The sequence below is a fragment of the Phoca vitulina genome, unplaced genomic scaffold, assembly GCF_004348235.1.
Source record: "Phoca vitulina isolate PV1807 unplaced genomic scaffold, GSC_HSeal_1.0 scaffold44, whole genome shotgun sequence".
NCBI classification, from domain to species: Eukaryota; Metazoa; Chordata; class Mammalia; order Carnivora; family Phocidae; genus Phoca; species Phoca vitulina.
Window position 1 is genome coordinate 1,885,180 of NW_022589747.1, and position 20,967 is coordinate 1,906,146.

Below are 20,967 nucleotides of genomic sequence, written 5' to 3' on the forward strand. Positions count from 1 at the left end.
CAGGGTCGAATCTGGGGCAGTCTTACTTGTCCACCTCCTGGGTAGGAGGCTGCCACCGACCACCCAGGATCACCCTGAGTCAGGCCCCATCCGTTCTTGCTGTCACCCCCACCCCCCTTGCAGATCCCGATGGCTCTCAGGACACCCCCGCGCCGTCTTCCCGGGCCCCCCAGCCAGGTCGCCGGTCATCCGGAGGACAGCAGTCTCGGCACGACAACCCTTCCTGATGGGACAGGCCTCCCCTCCCCTTCCCCGGTGTCTGCTGCTCCGGTCCCGGGGTGTGCGGCCCCCCACGCCCTCCCGCACCCCTGCCTGCGAGAGCCTCCTCCCCTGTGACTCTCCCCAAGGACAGGCTGAGCAGCAGCTTCTCTCGCATACCTTCCTACTTCCCAGCCCGCACTCCAGCTCCAGCACCTGGGGCCTCCTATGGAGACTGCTCGGGGACGCAGGTGGGGGCACAGAGAGGGCCACACCCACCCACAGCTCGCAGACACGTACACACGCGCGTGTGGTGTATCGTGTGCAGACACACGCACACACACGCACACGTACACACACAGATGCTCACGTACACACACCCACACACGCCCCCCCCCCCGAAGGCCTGCTCGTCCTCCTCTCCCCGAGCTCCTCCCGGGGCGCAAGCCTGGCCCGCACAGGGACACCAGACCTCTAGGGCAGGCGGATCATGTGCGCGATGATAGGAACGAACGTGCAGAGGGCGAGGGGATCTCTGGGGTGATCTCACTGAAATGGGCCATTTTACAGGTCGGGGAAAGGGAGGCTCAGGAACGAGCAGAGACCCCCCCCCAACCCTGTGGACAGGGCAGCAGGACCGCAGGTCCCCCCGCCCCCGCCCGCACAGAGGCCCTTGCGGCTGTCGGCACTGAGATCTGCCGTCACCGGCCCCGGGGGCGGGGGGACGCTCCAAACTCAGGGAGTCCTCCCAGGGCAGTCCTCTACACGTGACACTTGGTGACATTTGGGGATGGTGCACCCGCGTACTGCTGAGCGACATCAGAGTGACAGTGACAGAAAAGCCACCAGGGCCTAGGGCACCACAGCCCTCCACCCCAGGTCCTCCCTGGTGTGCCCCGGTTTCATCCTGCCGCGGTGACTGTCCAACAGCGCAGGGAAAATGGGGCCCACGTGCCCTCCCACAGCCGCCTCGGGGCTCCACAGACCTTCACCGACCCCATGCCAGGCCAGCGCCTCCCCAAGCTCCGGAGGAGGTGACAACACCGTTATGGGGCCCTGTGACCTGCAGGACTGCTCGGGGGTCACTCAGCAGCTCTGGCTCAAAGACTACTCCCCGTGCAGAACAGGGAAGGGCACAGAGAGGTCAAGGGACTTGTTCAAGGCCACACAGCGCGCATGGAGAGGCAGGAGGTGCACCTGGGTGACCCACGCTCCCCCTGGATGGGACGGTCCCGGTCACCGGGCCCAAAGGGCACGGCCCCACAGGAGCCTCGGAAAAAAGGAGACGGATTTCAAAAACACAAAAACACCAAGTAGAGTCGATCACCGTCATTTTGAATCCATGTCTGCTAATTCACCTACTCACCCAGAATTGTTATCTCTAACCCCAAATCAGCTCGTGGCATTTTGGTGGTCACTCAGTGAGGTGCGCAGAGGGGCCCCGACTCAGAGCCGTCCCATGAGCATGTTCCCAGCTCCCACACCATAAATAAGCATCCTCCAGCCTCCAGTCCTATTGCATGTCACAGGTTTTGCATTTCTGTGCTTTTTGTTGGTATTTCTGCTGTTTAAAATGACCCCCAAGGGCAGTCCTGAAGGGCTGTCCGGTGTCTAAGCAGGAGAAGGCCGTGGGTGCCTTATGGGGAAAATACGTGCATCAGAGACACTTTGCTCGAGCGTGAGTTCAGTGCTGTCGGCCGTGGGCTCGCAGTGTCAACAAGACAGATTAAATCCGGTGTCTGGAGACAGACCACAGGTGTGATGAAGTTATCCACTGATGCGCTTACAAAAATGCTGTGACTCGAGGCTCACAAGACCCCGACCCTGTATCCCCCCCGCCCCGAGAGCAAAGGCCAATGTTTGCTAATTCAGTGTCACGGAGAATGGGGGGATGGCGGTCCCACAAGGCAGGCAATGCCCCCCACTGCTCCCGGGCCAGGCCTCCCAACAGGACGCTGCAGGCCGCCCGCTGCCACCACCCACTTGCTTCGGCGGAGAAGCCTATCCCTGAGTTGCGGCACCTTAGGACAGGCTGGGAGGCGTGCTCGCACACCCAGTCCAGCAAGGCACGGGTTAATAAGGAACAAGACCGACAGGGGGTGGAGAAGCACAGTGGGGAGATCTGCTGACTGGTCCCTGTCCCCACTCCCCACTGCATGCATGGGGCTGCCCCACCCGTTCCAGGGAGCAGCGCCCCAGACGGGCCAGCCCAGTGCAGGAGACGCTGACGCCTGCCCGGCACCCCGTGCCCCTAACAAACCTCTCTCTGCTCATACTGCGCAAGTGGGACTCTGTTCTCTGCAGGCCCCATGCAGCCTGGGCACCAGCGAGGGCAGGGGTGTTCGCTGCAGGAACGAGGCTTGCACTGAGGGGCTTTGGGGTCAGCAGGCTGGGACGTGAGTCCAATTCCCCCTGCGTAATCTCAGACCCATGTCCCCGAGCCAGCCCCCCACGGCTCTCTGCTCAGGACAGGGAGCGCCCCACATGCTACGGAGAGAGCAGCCGGCCCCCCGCCGCCCGCCAGGACCCCGGGCCCGGGAGGAGAGGTGTGACTGCCCCCCGCGAGGACAGGAACTGCTGGTCCACATGCACACCAGACGCCCCTCCCCGGACACCCTGCAGGTCCCGTGACCCACGAAGTGGGCTTGGGTGGTGTTCTCTCCCCGACACCTTCTGGCTTTTGTACATCTGCATGAAACCAATTTGACAAGGAGCTTTTGGTTTTCTCTCCCAAATCAGGCCCCACCGTGGGATGGTTGACAGCATTCCTGGCGGCCAAGGAGAAGGCCCCAGTCCTTCCTCGGACCCACATGAGGTGGCTTCTATGATGGTACCCGGGGCCCGAGGTGTTTGTCCTGTGGGCGAACATGTTAGGTGAGGCGGTCCGAGGAGCCCATAAAACCAGCACACCAGGATCACAGCAACCTCTACAAAACCAAAGCACCCGCTGCCCAGGGACCCAGGACAGCTGGGAGGCCACCTGGGAACAGACGCTCGGCACTCCGCACACGATCGGGAAGCCGGGGAAGAAGGCGGAAAACGGTCCTTGGCAACATGCAGACAAGCACGAGCCGCACCACCCAAATTCCAAGCCTGCTTCTCACAGGCTCCCCCAAACTCACAGCGCTGGGAGGGGGGCTCTGAGCCCCGAAAGAAGGCAGGGTTTCTGGCATCCAAGCCGACCGCGAGCAGGCCGCCTTCTCCAGCCCTCCCCTGCCCCGGGCGGCAGCCGCCGGACATACCTTCTCCACCGGCACTCAGGCTCTCGTACGAGTCCCAGCGGATGAGAGGGTCTGCGGTGTTGAAGTCCACAATCACGCCGTGGTCATTGCGCAAGTGTTCACACCCTGCGTGGGAGGAGGTGTCTGTCACAGCCCAAGCAGGCCGCGTGCACCAGAGCCAAGACCCACATGTCTGCGCCCCCCAGGCCTGGCGCGGCCACAGGACAGGTGGTGCTCGTCTGCTGAACAAACTGGACGAGACCACAGTCAGCTTGGCAGGAAGCAGAGGGGACGCGGGTGCCGCGGCCACTCTGGCCTCCCAGACCCACACGCCCACCTGCCGACACTCTGGGAAAGCTGGTGGGGCTCTGACCTCACAAGCCTTGCCCTTAACCGTTAACTGAATCAGGGCACTGACCTCAGAGGGAAGGAGACTACCTTCCCCAGCAATGAAAGCCTGAAGGAAACATTCACACATATGGACCTCGCGGTAAAAAAGAACCACTCGCCTTGACGATAAAAGGGCAGGTTTCTCTTTCGGTGTATTTTTAGAAAAAAGGAGAATCTGTTTTGCACATACATATTTGCAGTCGACTGTGCTTCTAATCCTCTTCAAAAACATTTGATTCTTTGTCGGGGGAGAAGTAAACATTCAGCATGATCTCCTGGACTGAGGGACAGACATCCAGGGACGGAGGGGCTGGGCCCTTCCTCGGGCAAAAGTCTAGCCATTTCTGGGGTCTTACTGATGCACCAGGCCCTGCTGTCTCCAAGCCACCCCACCCCCTGAAAGATAGCCTGTTATTGAAATACTGTTATGACAATTTCCCAACATGCACAAAGGCGGGGGACTGGACGGGGCCCCCACGGGACCCACCACCCCACCGGGTGAGCACCGGGCCCCGGCATTTGGCAGGCTGCCTACCTTGAATCTTCTCGGGAGTGGCGGAGAAAAGCAACTCAATCTTGCCGTTATCAGGAAAACGGTCATCTGAGAAAGAAATCACACATCGGCAAGTTCAGAGAGGCAGCAGCGAAAAAGCACGGACGAACGTCGTGCTTCCAGCCCCGCGGGACAGCACCGCGCCCCTGCAGCGGCCAAGTTCCACCGCTTCTCCAGAATGTTCTCTGGACCACGGCTCAGTGTTCTGGAAAACCGGTACCGAGCTGTGAGCAGGTTCGCCGTATGGGGCGTGGGGCGAACAGGGGCGGAAACGAACAAGGACCCGCGTCCCTGTGTCCCCGCCGCTACCGGCCGGCCCTCACCTTGGCTCGCGTTGTCCAGATCCTCCTTCCCGAACACGAGTCCGTAGCCCTGAACGGCCCCCGTGTGAAACTGCAGGCGGAAAATCACATCGCGGGTGGCCGAGCGGTACTTCTTGTGATAGCACTTGACCTGGAGTGGAGAGCGGAAGGCCGAGGGCCAGCTGTTGGGCGGGCTGGGCACAGGCCGGCCGGCCTCCCTCCCTCCGATGGACCCCAACCCTGCAGATGGGCTGCCAACGTCACCGCTGCTTTGGTGCTCCCGCGGGACCTACGCTCGGGAAGGACACGGCCTCGGTCGTCAGACCAACGCACGTGAACTTGCTTTTGGAGGAGGAGGTCTGCGGGATGGAGTCCTGTGGCCCCGTTTTCCTGGCTTCTAAGAACGCCCCATGGAGAGGATTTTCCCTTTGTCTCAATTCTCTATGTTTCAACTTAAAACCTTTTTGTTTTCACAAGAGAAGTAGCCGGTCCTTACGGTCTGTGGTATGCCAAATGATGACGTGCAGGCTAGGATTTAAAGAGCGAGGGGGATGCGGTGCGGAGGAGGGAGAGACAGCGGGGGGACAGGGGGGGTGAGGCCCCGGGATTTAAATCCCCGAGCCAGGTCATCCCATGCCCTGGATGCTCATTTGAGACCCGCCCCGGAACCACCACGGGGGAGATCTGAGCCCAGGCTGTGCACTGCAGCCCCAGGGCTGGGGGTGCACTGGGTCCCCGGGTGCGGCTCAGGCCTCCGGGGTGATGCGCTCATGTGCAGAGTGGAAGCACCCCTTCTGGGCATGCGGCACTACTGGGGAAGGGCGGGCGGGCGGGCAGAGACCCTGTCATTTCCCACCTTTACATGGGGGCCTTCCCTGCCCAAGGGGGAAAGTGGACGCGGGGGCCACGGGGAGGGCTCGCAGGAGAGGATCCTCGCCAACCGCCCCCCGTCCCCCCGGCCACAGCAGGGCAGGGGCTCCTTTCCAGGGTCCCCAAGGGCCCAAGGCCGGAAGCGGGCTGGATTCTGTTCTCAGACAAGCAGAGTGTGGGCGGCTGGTCCCTGCGCTGTGCCTGCCCAGCAGGGAGGGGAGGCTGGAGGCCGGGGGCTCTCAGAGGCTGCCACGCTCACGACAACGACTTTTCTAGGGCAAAGATGGGCTTCAAACATCTGGTGCATCAGAAAGGTCAACGAGAAGCAGCCGCTCGGGCTGGGTCCAGACCAGCGGTGCAGGAGAATGCCCCAGTGGAGGTTCTGTATGGCTGCCCAGAGAGACGCTCCCACAAAGGAAAACTCAAGCCCCAGGAGCCCCCGGGAAATGTGCCCTCTGGGCAGAGGCTGGGGTTGTTTACCTTTGCGCTTTGTGTGTACCTTGCACAAGGAAACGGTCTAATAAATACAGGAGAAAATGTAAATAGCTCGTCTGGGGAGTGTTTGGTGTTGACAAACATGCTGGGGCTGGCTGGTGCGAACGGGGGCCCGGACTCAGGCCTGGCCTCCGGGCCCACAGCATCTGTAGCCAGCCAGCAAGAATTCTGGAGAAATGGGAAAACTGTTGTTTGCTTTCAGCAGCAAACGGACCTTCAGCCCCAGGGTCTCCTCCTGCAGCTGCGTGGGGTCTCTGACCTCTCAGGGGGGCCCGACCGAAGGCCAGCCTCTGGGCTTCCTTCCAGAACATGCCGTGTGCGTCTCCCCACCCTGCGAGCCCTCACCTGCGCTGACGCCGCTGACCCACGCGGACCACAGAGGAGACACCTCCAGGGTGGGGCAGGGCCCCCAGCGCCCCCATCTCTCCAGGAGGACAGGGTGACACGCAGAGAAGGGGGGTCCGGGCTCACGCCGGTCTGGTTCTCAAAACTTCGTAAATGCCGGGGGAATCCAAGCCTGAAGCCGCAGTCCCGGGCGCTCCATCCTGAGGGCTCCATCCAGCCCAGGCCAGCCCCCGCGGTCACCCGGCAGGAAGGAGCGGCCCCGCCAAGTGTGGGCGCCGGGGTCTGTGCACAGGGCCCTGGATGCCCCCGAGCCACTGCAGGGGCAGGCCAGTGCCCCGACCACAGCCCTCTCTCTGGGGGCCTTCCTCCCGCCCCAGTGAACAGACTTGTCCTGCAGCTGGCTCCTGAGGGACAGCTCATCCCCACCTGGCACCCCCAGGCCGGGCCCACCTTCCACAGGGACGCGAGGGGCTCCCTCTGCGGCTCACCGTGACTCATCACAGCTGCTCCACACAGACCATGGCTCAGAGCCACGAATTCCAGCCACTCCACGTGGCCGGAAGCGGTGGTGGCCGAAGTCACCACGCTCTGGGACAACGGAGGGTCAGGGATGCGGGTCGCCCTCCCCAGGCTGCCCGGGGCCGATTGCCCTGGGACACAGTCACCTCCCTAGACCGAGTGTGACTCTGGTGTCCGTAGAGTCCTGGTTGTTCCAGGACAAGGGCTCAGACAGAGGAGTGGCCGATCCCACTGACACAGAGCAGCGGCCCGGCACGGACGCACGCTCTCCCACGGGGTGCCCGCGGGGTTCTCACAAGCATGCTGGCTGACATCCCAAGTCGCCCCACACACCTCCGTTCGCCGCACACTGAGCTGCTCTGCCCACAGATGGGCCGGCACCCGCCGTCCCTCCAGCCCGGCCATCCATCGGGAACGCACGCCAGGTGTCTCCCGAACACACACACCACAGGCGCGACCACACACGAGCTCCGGGCGGCCACCGCCCACCCGGCAGCTCCGACCCCGAGGCGGGATCGACCCACCGTCCAGGAGCCCCCCCTGGGGGTACCTGACACCCCCTGCTGAGCCGGGAACCATTCACCGCCTGAGCCAGCAGACCTGGTTAGCGCCGGCGGCCAGAGGCCAGAACCGCGCTCTCCACACTCGGTGGAAAGAACCGTCGGCAGCTGCTTGACGAGAGCGCCCCGATGCCCCCTTTAGGTCTAACGCATGCCCACACGACGGGTGAGCCCGAATGCCCACACCGTTTGCTATGCTGTCAGGGGCCGAAGCCTCTGGAGAGGGGGCGTCGGAAGCAAGACCCCTGCTTCCTTCAGTCTTGCTGCAACAACCCGGACACCGGACACCTCCGCTCGGCCTCGCTGTCTTAGCATAAAAACCCGCCCGGGCCCTCGGGGGGCACTGAGTGGTCAGCACTCGGGAGCACGGCCCACCCGGACCTCGGGGGCCCTCGCGCGTGACGGAACGCCCACTCAAACGAGTTCTGACCCATCTGGCAGGTGCGCTAACAGCCCTGCCTGATCCTTAGCCGCACGGGTGTGTTTTTACTTCAAACTCTCCAGCGACGAGAGAACAGCGCCTTGGACCAAGGGGTCGAGGCTTGAGGACACAGCCCCGGGAGCACCTGCGCCCAGGTCAGAGGTCAGCCCGCAGGTGTCACCCTCCCCTCCCTGCCACCAACCCTTGTCCGTGGCAGCTCCACCTCATGGCCACCTCCCCGCAAATCATCCGAACTCCCGCCTGCTTAATACAAATAGCAAAGGAAGCTCCGTGCTCCCCACCAGATAAGAGAACCCCCCCTTCCAACCCCCTTTGCTGGTGGCCCCGTGGCTGTCCGGAACGGCCGTGAGGAATGCGCGTCCTCGGAGCACGAGCTATAGCCACACACGGAGATGGAAAACTCTGAGGGCTAGCCCCCCAAGTCCAAACCCCCACATCGGCCCACGCCCACACTAACCACGATTTCAGAAGATCGGAATTCATGCCCAAACCCACGGAGAGGTCAACAGGCACCAGCCACGAACGAAAGCATAGCCACCACGGAGCTAGGGCCACGGGATGACTGAGACCCCGCCCGGGTGCGGGAGAGCATTGGCACAGGATGGGAGAAAGGCGTGCGCACAGGAAGTCACGGGCAGCACGGGGACGGGCACACGGAGGTCTGGAAGAACCACCTGCCAGAGGACAAGAGTCCACGGCGGGAGCGGAGGATGCTTCCAGAATGCCCCGAGCAGGAGGGCGCCGACGACGGTGCTGTGTGTGTTTGCAGCCGCTCCCTGAGCAGGCGTCCCCTCCGTTGAGAAGCTGGGTCACGGCAGCGAGGTCACAGAACCTCGCAACCACGAGGACGAAATGTGAGCGGCCACGGGGTGTGCACTGCGGAGGCAGCAAGACCAGGCACGCCGGGCGGGAGAGTGTTTACAAGCCCATCAAGGCCCTGGACCCCGGCCAGGTTCCCGCTGCGGCTGCGCCCACGGCATTCCTCAGCGAGGTTACATAACGGCCCGGCTGCGCTCACGAGGGCTCTGCCCTCCTCCCCGAGGACAGCGTGTTTACTGAGCACCTGAGGCCCTGCCCTGTGGAGGGGTGGACCTGGGAGATGGGGGGTCAGCGGTGCAGACGGAGGGCGAGGGGGCGGGCTGGCCGTGTTCAGGGGGTCACACGGCAGGTGGATGCTGCCTGGGCCTCACCAGGAACAGCACCACCACGAGGCCCCGCGTTGAGGGGACGACAAACGGAGCCCCACTGTCCCCAGCAGGTCCCCAGCCCGTCAGAGCCCACGCAACCCGATTCCCGCAAAGGGAGCCCGTTATCTCAGCTAACGGCTCTCAACACCGCATCCCGGGGGAGGAAAGGGGCAAATCTATCTGCGTGCACACCCAGTGAAAGGAAGGAGGGGAGCACGCAGAAGACGAGCTGCCTTCTAGAAGGATGACGACCCAAGACAGGGAGTCAGCACTGGAGCAACCCCCACCCCCCACCGCCCTTCCAGAGCAAACCCCGGAGAACCCAGAGAGAACCCTCTGCTGTTGGCAGTAAACCTACAAGAGCCCTCTCTGCTCCTTAGGATCCTTTCCAAGTCACCACTGTTGCCAAATTCCGAGAAAGGAGAATGCCTGCGGACGTGGGCCTGGAGGAGCAAAGGCCCCGTAAGCTATTCTCCACGCGCAGCTCCCTGGAGGTGAGGTTCGCCCGCGGGCTGACTCTGTGGAGGGGCGTGCAGAGCCACCCCACGGCAGCATGTGGGGGTGGGGCAGAGCCACGGTGCCCGGGTCTCCAGCGGCTCATGGGGAGACGGGAGAGGCGGGACACAGGAAGCCAGGGCCTGCCTGCACGGGAGGAGCGGGGGGGTTCCCGCCCCTCTGGGACGCCCCGCCAATGTTGGGGAACGTTCTGCAGCATCTTCCTCCCGTGATGACCCCCGACGTGGATTTCGGGGGGGGGGGATCCAGAAGCCGCAGGGTTCAGAGCGGCAGCACAACGTGGACCCCACAGATTATGACCCGGGTGTCAGCGAGACCCTGACAGTCCTCCGGGTCAGCCTCGCCTCTGACACCCCAGGATCCTCCACTCTTCCCTCGGCGCACGAGTCACCCGCCTGCTCATCTCACCCACAACAGGAACGTAACTCTCGGGAGCAGGATCCGCGTGTGGCTCCCTTCCCCGTCCCACGGGCACATACAGCAGTGCACGCGCCCACGCGGTGACCCATCAGCACCCAAGGTTCCCGACGACCCGCGGGACTTGACGTCACTGCTCATCTTGCTGGGATGGGTTTGCTTACTGCACACGGGTGTTATGGGCTGGATCATGTCCTCCCCGCCAACTTCAAATGCTGGGGCCTAACCCCCAGGACCTCGAACGGGCCTGTATCTGGAGACAGGATTCTTACCAAGAGGTGATTAAGGTCAACGAGGCCACTAGGACGGGCCCTGCTCCGCTCTGGCTGGGGTCTTGCAAGAAGAGGGGGTCAGGACACAGACACACACAGAGGGACGACCACGTGAGGACCCGGGGAGGAGACAGCCATCTGCATGCCCAGGAGACTGCCCCCCTCCCCGCCACGTCCAGATCTGGGGCGTCCAGCCTCCAGCACTGGGGAGAATGGATGTGTGCTGTTTAGGCCCCAGTCTCTGGAGCTTTGTTAAGGCAGCCGGGTGGGGGGAGATGCCCGGGTGGCTCAGACGGTTAAGCGTCTGCCTTCGGCTCAGGTCATGATCCCGGGGTCCTGGGATCGAGCCCCGCATCGGGCTCCCTGCTCTGCTAGGAGCCTGCTTCTCTCTCTCCCACTCCCCCTGCTTGTGCTCTCTATCTCTCTCAAATAAATAAATCTTTAAAAACAAATAAACAAAGGCTAGCTGGGAAACTAACACAAGAGACTCAAGCTCCTTTCAGGTTTCTCGAGACAGATCACTGAACTGAACCCCTCGGGGAGTCGTTTCTGTGATCGGCACAAGGACACATCACCCCGTGTGATGGAAAAATACGCCCTCCTGGCTACAACCCGCATCGTCCTCCTTCCATCTGATAATGTGGTGGAAAGTGCAGCGTGTACGAAAATGAATCGTAAACACAGGAAGCATAAATCAAACAATCTTCCGCCCCTAAAAATACTCTGGGGTAGGAAAGCACAAAGGTGCAGGAAGGGGGTGGTGGCACCGAGGTGAGCGTCTCCCGTGAAACCAGCTGGGGGATCTTCTCGGCCGGCTTTTCTAGTGGAAACAGAAACCCGCAGACGGCCCACGGGCACCGCACAAACCGTTCACTCCGAGCCCCACAGCCACGGGACGCCTGAGCACTGGCGCTGTCCCGTTCCACAGCCACTCACGCACGGTGGCTTCCGCCTGCACCGCCCAGGGCCCCTGGAGCTGCTGTCCCCGCTCACCCGGGAGGCCAGGGCCCCAAGAGCAGGCTCACGAGGCAGCCTGTGGTGGAGACGTGGCCTGCCAGGCTGCAGGCCCATGGCCCAAGCCAGGGACCCTTGCCTCAGGTGTGGGCCGGGACCGTAAGGGGACGGTGGCATGCTGGGCACGGGGCCACGCCCACCGACACGCAGAGTGACCGCTCTGGAGAGAGTGGACAAGTCGCCGGCCCTGCAGTGAGGGCCTGGCATTCTCGAGAGGAGCTCACAGGGACGCCTACAGATGAGAGATCGCAGGACAGCCAAAGGGAGGCGGCCCGGACACCCCACATCTGCTGGGGGGACCCGGAGGAAGGGGACATCGGGTCACCTGCAGAACATGACAGCTAGCACAGCCTCTCTGGGGACAAAGGATCAAGGGGGCTGGCAACCCTCGGACCCCGCTCTCCGGGGAGGACACTGGGCCACCACGGAGCACCGCTGTGCTCAGACGGGGTGACGGCTCTGGGGACTCACGGCGGCAGCCCTGGGCGGAGGACACGCGGGTGGGCGGCTGCACTTGGCAGTGGGGGTCGGGACACACTCGGGTGCAGAATCTCTATCACTGATGGCACGTGGGGCAGACAGCAAGTGCACACTCAGCATCTGGGGGGCTTAGGGGGTCCCAGGAACCAGCACAGGGGAGGCTGGCGGGCTGGCAGACACGAGGGACCTGGGGCCCAGGCGCGCACAAGTGAGCCAGGGGCAGCTTGGACCTGCAGGGGAGACGGGGAGCGGGAGGTGTGCTGAGGGGTGAGAGCCAGGGGTCAGCAGCTCAGCCGGCTGCAGGCGAGGGGCCCGCCAGGCTCTGAGGGACGGCCAGGAGCACAGCGGGCTGCAAGCCAGAGACTGGGGGAAGAGAAGTCTCCGGCAAAGACAGGGGCATCCGCCAGGGTAGGGTCTCTGGGTGGTGGCCAGAGGCCAGGGGACAGGAGGGAGGAGACCCAGAGAGATCTGGAAGGCCGGGCAGGCGGGAGACCCGCACCAGCACAGTCTCGTCCATTCCCCTGCTCCCTCCCCGAAGCCCCCACCCCGCCTGTTCCATCTGCACTCCAGGCCCGGAGGTGAAGCACACAGGGGCGAAAGGAACCCCGGACAGGCTCCCACGTTCCTGGGGTTGGCCCGCCCCAACCCGTCCTCCCACCTCCTAACACTCGTGTCTGGCCCCCGCGAGTCCCCAGAGCAGGGTTCTCGCTGCCATTCATCCCTTGTTCCCTGTGACCGTGGGCCTGACCCCCGACGACACGGTCTGTGGGCCACGCGGCACAGAGCCTCAAGGACCCGTGAGATCCCACGGCCCGTTATCAGCCGCAGAGCCCGCTCCGGACCATCCCGGCTTCCGGCCCAGCCAGGCGTCCTCGTCACAGGGACCCAGGGGCCCCACGCCTCTTTCTGCACCTCACACACCTCATATGTGCAAGCTGGGAACGAAGTTTCCCGAGAAGGGCCATCGGATCACCCTTTCGGACTTCCTGCCGTAGCAAAGGAGGCCCCGGGAAGAGCCAGATGCCACACAGAGTGCCCTCCCTGCCGCTCGACCAAATCCAATTCTAGGTAGACCTGAGAACCACGTGGGCCACACACACGCAGTGACAGGCACCCTTCCTGCAGCTCGGGGCCCAGAAGCATCCTCTGTGTCTGAACACAGCGCAGGCAACAGCATCCCAAACGCACAGGACAGCTTCCGGCTGGAGGGGCCGCGTGTCCGCAAGCTCGCTGCGTGCCCAGGGCTGGCTCCCAGCACGTGGGCGCCAAGTCCAAGGGCCTCCCGCCGCGCCCCCCCCACCTCCCCTCAGGACCCGCCACCCAGCTCCCGAGGGCCACACCGGGCCCCCTCCAAATGCCCCCACACCACCTGCTCAGAGCACAGGGCAGCTGACCTGCTCCAGACGTCTCCTCAGACCTCGAGGGGTGGGGCAGATACACAGGAAGGCGCTCAGGCTGGGGCCTGCAGGGGAGCGGGGCTTCCAGGGGGGAGGCCAAGCCCCCACCCACACTCACCAGTGGCCTCACCCCACACCAGCTCACCTAATCCCCCTAACCCCGTGGAGGTCCTCACGTAGCAGAAGGGGGGCCTCAAGCGCACGGAGGCAGAGTGACCTCTGAGGCCACCCGGATCCTGCAGGCTGCAGACCTGGTGGGCACCTGGATGCGGGGCTCAGGGCCAGTCCCCGGGGAGCACGGCCGCTCCCCACGTGCTACCGCTCACGCACACCTTCAGGCCACCCGGCTTTCCACCGAGGCCAAGTTCTGGCCCCTCCACCCGCCCCCGCTCCTCAGGCTCGCGCTCCTACACGGCGACCTCCAGGGTAAGCAGTGTGGTCCCAGGACCCTGAGAAGGGCCTCAGGAACACCAGCTTTCCCACGAGAGAACCACAGGCATCCAAGCCTTCACAGTCTGCTTCGACCTCCCAGGACAATGAATTGCCCCCAGGACGTCTGAGCGCCCCCAGCAAGCCTCTGGCGCCTCGAGGCCTGGGGACCGTTGTGCTCCCAGCCCGGTGCCTGCACTCCCTCACAAGTCCCTTCCGCCTGAAGCCGCCCGCCTGCCCGCCTCACCCAGCATGGCCCATCCTGGGATCCCTCTCCCACAGCAGGTCCGCCGCCCCCACCAGGCTCCTCCGGGACAAAGATGTCACCCTGTCCCTCCCTTCCTTCCTGTGCTAGGGCCCCACACAGAGACCTAGAAAGCTCAAAACATTCAAAACAGGACAGTTGCGTAAGTAAATTCCCGGTACGGAAGGAAGGAGGGAGGGGATGGGGAAGGGAGGGGAGGAGGGAGGGTGGAAGGAGGAAGGAGGAGGGGTGAGGGCCCCAGGCCACTGGACTGGCCACCCCACTGCCTCACGAAGACCCTGCAGCCACCAGCCCACAATCGGGGGGTGGGGGAGGCTCCCCCGTGCTTGAGAGTCACCTTCCACATCTCGGGGCTTTGGCCACCTCCCTGGGGTCCTCGCAACAGGGAGCACCCATCCTAGAGACGCCGCCTCCAGAAGCGGGTGCACGTCCTATCAGCATCCCTGCTAGCCTCTCGTGGCCTCTCTGGGTCCCTTGGCCTCCCTGAAAGCTAGAACACTAGACCCAGGGCACGGAGCTGTCCAGCATACAGCCGGTGCCCAGTAACGGCTCAGCCCGGGGGCCAATCATCGGGTCCTGGGAGATGCGCCCAGGGGCCACCTGGGCAGAATGCAGAGACACACCCTCCCCCCTCTCTCTCGGTCTTCTGACCAAAGGAGGAGGCTGGGAGCTGCTCTGCAGAACATCCTAGAAGAGAAAGCTTTCTCCTTGGGGATGGTGCAACACAGTGAGCAAATGGGCTGAAGAAATGCATCCGCCACCCTACATACACCTCAGCTCTGCCCCCCGTGGCCTGAGGACAACCAGCCCCTTCATCTCGAGGTCCTCAGGGACGAGGGACATGCTGTTTGTCTCACGGGGACAGTGGGCTCCCCCACTGTGGGCTGAACACAGAGGTGGGACGTCTACACCCAGACACCAACTTTCACGACCCCACTGACCCGCCTTTTGTGAGAACTCAGGATGGGCCGACCCCTGAGAAAGGATGTGAAATCCAAATGTTTACGGGAAATTAATAAGAATCTTCATCTACATCTTGTCACAGGTCCCCCCAGGCCCTGGAAACACTACAGGGAATTACTCCTACGCATGTGGGAAGGTAAAGGGGCCTCAAGGCTTCCCGTGTGCCAAATTCCTCTAAATCATGTTAGATGTACAATTTTTTTCTATATTCAAGACAAAAAAAGGGAAAAATGTAATAGCTCATCTCATCCAAGAAGCAGAACCCCCTGGAACTGAAATTATCTGGAGAAATCACCATGGAGGTCATTCACCAAGCCATGATACACCAGCTGGATCTCACACGGGGGCCACTGAGGACTCGCGAGATCGCACGTATGGTTGGGGAACGGGGACTCTCGAAAGCACAGGGGCTGAGCTAGGACTCGCATTTCGGAGAGCACACAGTGAGTGGCCCTCTCGATTCCTTCTGCCCCTTCTAGTAAAACGGCTTTCTCAGAAAATAAGCCAAATGCCCTACGATCAAGGCCACCTGCCACGCTTCCCACGGGCTTCACCAAGGATGAGGGACAGGTGCACACTCACCATGATGTCCCCTTTCAGCAGCTGGGCAGGCTCGATGGCGATGTAGATCCTGCTCTGGGTTTCCGGGCCAACGTTGCTTCGGGACACACAAGAAGGTAAAGCGTGATGCAATTTCATGATTTAACGAAAAGAATCCCTTTTGAGAAAAGCGACCGCACAGCTCAAACTCGGAGAGGACACAAAATATCCCGCGTGGCTCAGGAATGCACCTTCCGGGGGTCTGTCCAGCATGCGGAGCGTGCACGTCTATAAATAGCTGACCACGTGACTGCGAAGGTGCCACCCGCGTGCGGGTCCGCCGTGAGTCGAGACACGTGACAACAGCTCGTTCCGACCCTACCACTCACTCACGTTCTATTAATGTCCACAAAACACTGACGCAAGCAGACAAGAAAGCAAACCAGGAAAGCCCAGAGACTCGTACAAATTCTGAGGGCACGTGTCTGCCCGTTGCCGAAAACGCGCAGGGGACAGAAAGGCACACCGTCAGGGGACTCCGGTGTGCGGGCCTCCCCTCCCTCCAGGCTCTGCGTCCACACCCCTTCCTGGAGCCAACCGTGCACCTGCCGCCCGCCGGGCACCCCCCGCTCGACGCCCCCACCCCTTCCCGCAGACAGGCGGCTCCGGGAGGTGCATTTCCAGGGAGCACAGCACTTACTAGATCCCGGACGTGTACACGGGCTGCATGGCTTGGTAGAGCTTCAGAAAGGGCCGGCACACTGAAAGAGAGAGTTGCCTGTGAGGCGCAGGACCGGACGGACAGATGGCAGTTTGACAAACAGCAAGAAAGAGGCGTCCTGGGGCAAAGTGACCCCCGTGCTGCGTCCGCGCTTTGGGGAAGCGGCAATGGCGTTGGGCCGCCGAGTAACGGAGGGTGGGGCTCCTGGGGAAAGGTCCTGCTGCCCCTCCCTGGGCCCCCGCACACGGCGACCAGGATGCTTGGACGGGGAAGGGAGGGAAGGCAGGCCCGTAAAGCGCGGGGTCCGGACGGGCCAGCAGGTCTGGAGACACTGCTGTGTGTGGACACTCACCTCCGCCCGCGTCGAAGTTGGGAGTGCCATGCAGGATGACAAAATGCAGGAACAGTGGCGAGGCGTTCATCTTCACCGACCCCGACAGGAGCCCGCTGAGAAACTGCACGTACCTGCAACGGACAGCGGCTCAGGGCTCCCACAGGTGCCCCCACGGCTCCGAGCCCACGCGGGCCTGCCCGCGCACGGAGGCCAGAGCCTGCTACCCCGGGGTACTGCGAGGGGACCCAGCCCCACTGCCCACAGCCAAGGGCGTCTCGACCTCCACGTCTGACCCTGGAGAGCACAGCCTGGGCACGCGACCCTGCGGGGATCCCTGGATGCCCCCCACGGAACGTGGCCGAGCGCCCAGTGCAGAACCACGGGTCCTATGCTGGCTCTGCTCCCCCACCGCCGGCAGCCCCTCTGCCCCCAACCCAGAGCCACGCAGGGTCAGGCCACGGGGCTGTCACGGTCCCCCCCCAGAGCCACACGGGGTCAGGCCACGGGGCTGTCATGGTCCCCCCCCCAGAGCCACACGGGGTCAGGCCACGGGGCTGTCACGGTCCCCCCCCCAGAGCCACGCGGGGTCAGGCCACGGCTGTCACGGTCCCCCCCAGAGCCACGCAGGGTCAGGCCACGGGGCTGTCTCGGTCCCCCTCTCCCGTAAGCACCTCACCCCGCTAAAGGCAGCGGGGTCACTCTGCCCTCACCTCCCACCCCATGGGGAGACCCCAGGCAGGCTCTGTGCTGCTCATGGCCGGGGGCCTATCGCCAAGCAGACGTGGGTTTTGTGATGTGGTAAAGGTCACCCTGAGGCTTATAATCAGCATGCCTGTGACCAGAAAGTTCATTAAAGAAAAACTAACCCAACCCCCTCCCGACCACACCACTCCTAAGAGACGGACGCATGACAAAGGTCATTCGTGTATTTATTTCTATAAAGCATGTGGACAGAGTGGAGACTGCACCCTTGTCCCCTCCCTCCAGCTGTGACGGTCACGTCCACGGCTAAAGCTTTACGTCGATGAGCCCAAGCTCAGCACAGGGCCCATGGCTCTGCGTGCCCAGCCACGGGCTTGCTCCCCCCCAGCCTGGGGCGCTGACCCAGAGGCAGCACGTTGCGCCCCCCTAACAGTCTCCGGGGCCCACAGGCAGCTAGCTGACGATCAGCAAACCCCAAACACAGAGCCAAGCAGCCAGCAGCCGCCCCCTACCACGCTGCTCGGTCCGCGCACAGCGCCAGCCCCCCGGGCGCATCGCAGCGTGCTAGGGACACTGGATCCATGACCCAATATCTCCCCTCTCTACACCCCGATTTTACTCCAGTGTCCACGTCAGGGAGGGGTGAGAAGACGTTTCACAGAGAAACACACGCTGGATGTTTATGAATCGTCCACTGGGGCGGCCTCGTCCTATTGTCCACAAAAGCAGCACGCACGCAGATGCCCTCTCAGAACACACACGTCCTCCGCAAGCCGACGCGGCAGCTGTGGCCGGAGCCCGTGGCCTGGCTAGCGGAGGCCGGACACGGAGGGCCGATAACTGGGCCACGTGTGTTCATGGCCACCAGGAAGCGCCTGTTGCACCCAAGAAAAGCAAAGCAATTCCCGGGTGAAGACAGGAGGAACAAAAGAAAAGGCAAGGCTTGCGCCACCAGTTCATCCAGCCCGCTGGGAACGCGGGGTTCACCTGCGGCGAAGGGGTGTGAACCTGAGAGTTCCCCTAGCACACAGCGTAGGCGCCCTGTTCCAAACAGCTCCTCGGCCTCCCACCCTCTCCTCTTTCTTTGGAGAAAAGGAACTCCCTGTGATGAGTTTTCCACGCCTCATCTCAACTAGCAAGAAGGTGCAGGAACCGCGCGTGTCCGGGCGGGGGACTAACTGCCAGCACGTGCGTCACTCCCGTGCCAGCAACGCGTGCCTTACCACCAGTGCCGAGAGCCGAAATTTATTGTTGGAATTTCCTCGAATCTCCCTAAACACGTGATCCGCACCTGACACCGCTCAGCTCTCCCTGAACACGTGTGCACATGCGCGTATCAAAGCTAGCATGACCACGTCACGTGGCTCAGCAGGAAGAGCCGCCGTAAGGGCACATCTTTTCCTGAGCCTTCCTGTCTTCACCTCCACGGTGCTCACGGGGTGCACAGATGGCGCGGAGACGCGGGCTGGGACCCAAGCTTGCTGGTTACCCAGTATTGTTCCCCAGCACTCCCATCCCTGCTGTGGCAGGAGGCCCAGCGGGAGGGCCACCCTGGCTCCAAGCTCGAGAAACCCATAGGCCGCAGTGGGCATGCTCCCCGAGGAGAGAGGACAGGTGCCCGCTCCCTTGTATCTGCCCTGTCTCCCGTGCACGTGCTCTTTCAGACACACAAGGCATGTCAAAAGCCAAATAAAGCTATACTGGGAAATGTCCGGCTATCAGACACACCCAGGAATCCTAGTTTCTGCAGGCCCACACCTTTTACCAGGCAGGGTCGGACACGGGAATAACCCCATCACAGGCCTCCTCGGGATCCCCTCTGCCCCGCAGCCCTGGGAAGGTCAGCTCGTAAGCCCAGTATTAAATAAGTGAAGGCTTGGAGGAGGCTTGCTGTTGAGGCCCCAAACATCCCAGGCCACAAACCCCCAGCAAGCTAATTTATTCACTCTTGCCACGAAACCCCCTTTGAAATGGGTTTCTTGAGCTCAGTCCCTCGGGGTAGCAGGGACCACAGGGAGGGTTCCCATCACAGCATTTATCCCACAAATGTGGCCAGCCTGGGCTCCTCTGGACTCAAAGCGCCTCCAGATGTATCGTATGCACTGACTCAGCCATCTACCTACTCGATAATGGTTTGTGAGCATCTCCCATTGCAGGAGCTGGGTGGATAGCATTCCTCTCATCTGCGGGTGCAGGAAGATTTGCCAAGGAACGCAGAATAGAACCCACACCACCGTTACACATTGTAAATGCTATAGCTTCTGGTGCACACAGACAGGAAGGGCACGTGAAAGCCGTGGGCTTGCTACGGTGAGAAAACGCTTTTCCATGTTCTACACTCTTGCACCGCTATTACAAAGCTCTAGTAAGTCATAACAGCAAAAAGAAGAAAATAAGGCAAACATTCTTCCCTGGTGGGTGCTGAGCATTTTGAGTGGATGGAAAGAATAAAAATCATATGATGGTCTCAATAGACACAGAAAAAACAAAATACAACATCCATTTAGGATAAAAAGTCACAAAGTGGGTATAGAAGGAACACCCCTCCACATAATAAAGGCTGTGCATGACAAACCCACAGCTAACACCACACTCAATAGTGAAAAACTGAAAACTTTTCCTCTAAGATCAGGAACAAGACAAGGATGCCCGCTCTTACTACTTTTAATCAACATAGTGTTGAAGTCCCAGCCACAGCAATCAGACAAGAAAAAGAAATGAAAGTCATCCAAATCAGAAAGAAAGATTTCAAACTGTTACAGTTTGCAAATGACATGATATTATACACGGAAAACCCTAAAGACTCCCCTCAAAAATTGTTGGAATAAATAAAATTAGTAAAGTCACAGGATACAAAATTAATATACATGAATCTGTTGCATTTCTATATAATAATGCACTACCCCCCCAAAAAATGAAGAAACAACCCATTTACGATAGCATCAAGAAGAGTGAAATATCTAAGAATAAATTTAACCAAGGAGGTGAAAGACCTGTGAACTGAAAACTATAAGACATTATGGAAAAAACTGAAAAAGACACAAACGGGAAAATGCTCCATCCTCATGGATGGGAAGAATTAATACTGTTAACATCGATCTATAGATTCAATGCAATGCATATCAATATTCCAATGGCATTTTTCACAAAAATAGAAAGAAAATGAAATTTGTATGGAACTGGGGAGCCTGGGTAGCTCAGTGGGTTAAGGGTCCTACTCTTGATCTCAGCTCAGGTCATGATCTTAGGGTCATGGGATAGAGCCCTGCATCGGGCTCCACACTCCGCAGGGAATCTGATTGAGATTCTCTCCCTCCCTCTCTCTCTGCCCCTCCTAAAATAAGTAAGTAAACTCTTTAAAAGAAATGGGCAAAAGAACTCTGGAAAACAGTATGGAGGTTCCTCAAAAAGTTGAAAATAGAGCTACCATACGATCCAGCAATTGCACTACTGGGTATTTACCCCAAAGATACAAATGTAGGGATCCGAAGGGGTACGTGCACCCTGATGTTTATAGCAGCAATGTCCACAATAGCCAAACTGTGGAAAGAGCCAAGATGTCCGTCGACAGATGAATGGATAAAGAAGATGTGGTATATATATACAATGGAATATTATGCAGCCATCAAAAGGAATGAAATCTTGCCATTTGCAACGACGTGGATGGAACTGGAGGGTATTATGCTGAGCGAAATAAGTCAAACAGAGAAAGACATGTATCATATGACCTCAGTGATATGAGGAATTCTTAATCTCAGGAAACAAACTGAGGGTTGCTGGAGTGGGGGGTGGGGTGGGAGGGATGGGGTGACTGGGTGATGGACACTGGGGAGGG

At 60.9% G+C, this 20,967-nt stretch overlaps 1 protein-coding gene across 8 annotated transcripts in view; it reads right to left on the bottom strand.

Moving 5' to 3' along the window:
• The window catches only part of TNS3 (tensin 3), a 213,764-nt gene that overhangs the window by 79,609 nt on the left and 113,188 nt on the right, over positions 1-20,967 (bottom strand). For all 8 annotated transcript variants that reach the window (XM_032430625.1, XM_032430620.1, XM_032430623.1 and 5 more), the window contains 6 exons: positions 16,449-16,561; positions 16,076-16,136; positions 15,418-15,493; positions 4,686-4,815; positions 4,345-4,410; positions 3,441-3,545 (listed from right to left, as the gene is read on the bottom strand). In XM_032430625.1, the coding sequence (XP_032286516.1) occupies positions 3,441-3,545; positions 4,345-4,410; positions 4,686-4,815; positions 15,418-15,493; positions 16,076-16,136; positions 16,449-16,561 (551 nt within the window). The remainder of the gene's footprint in view (positions 1-3,440; positions 3,546-4,344; positions 4,411-4,685; positions 4,816-15,417; positions 15,494-16,075; positions 16,137-16,448; positions 16,562-20,967) is intronic.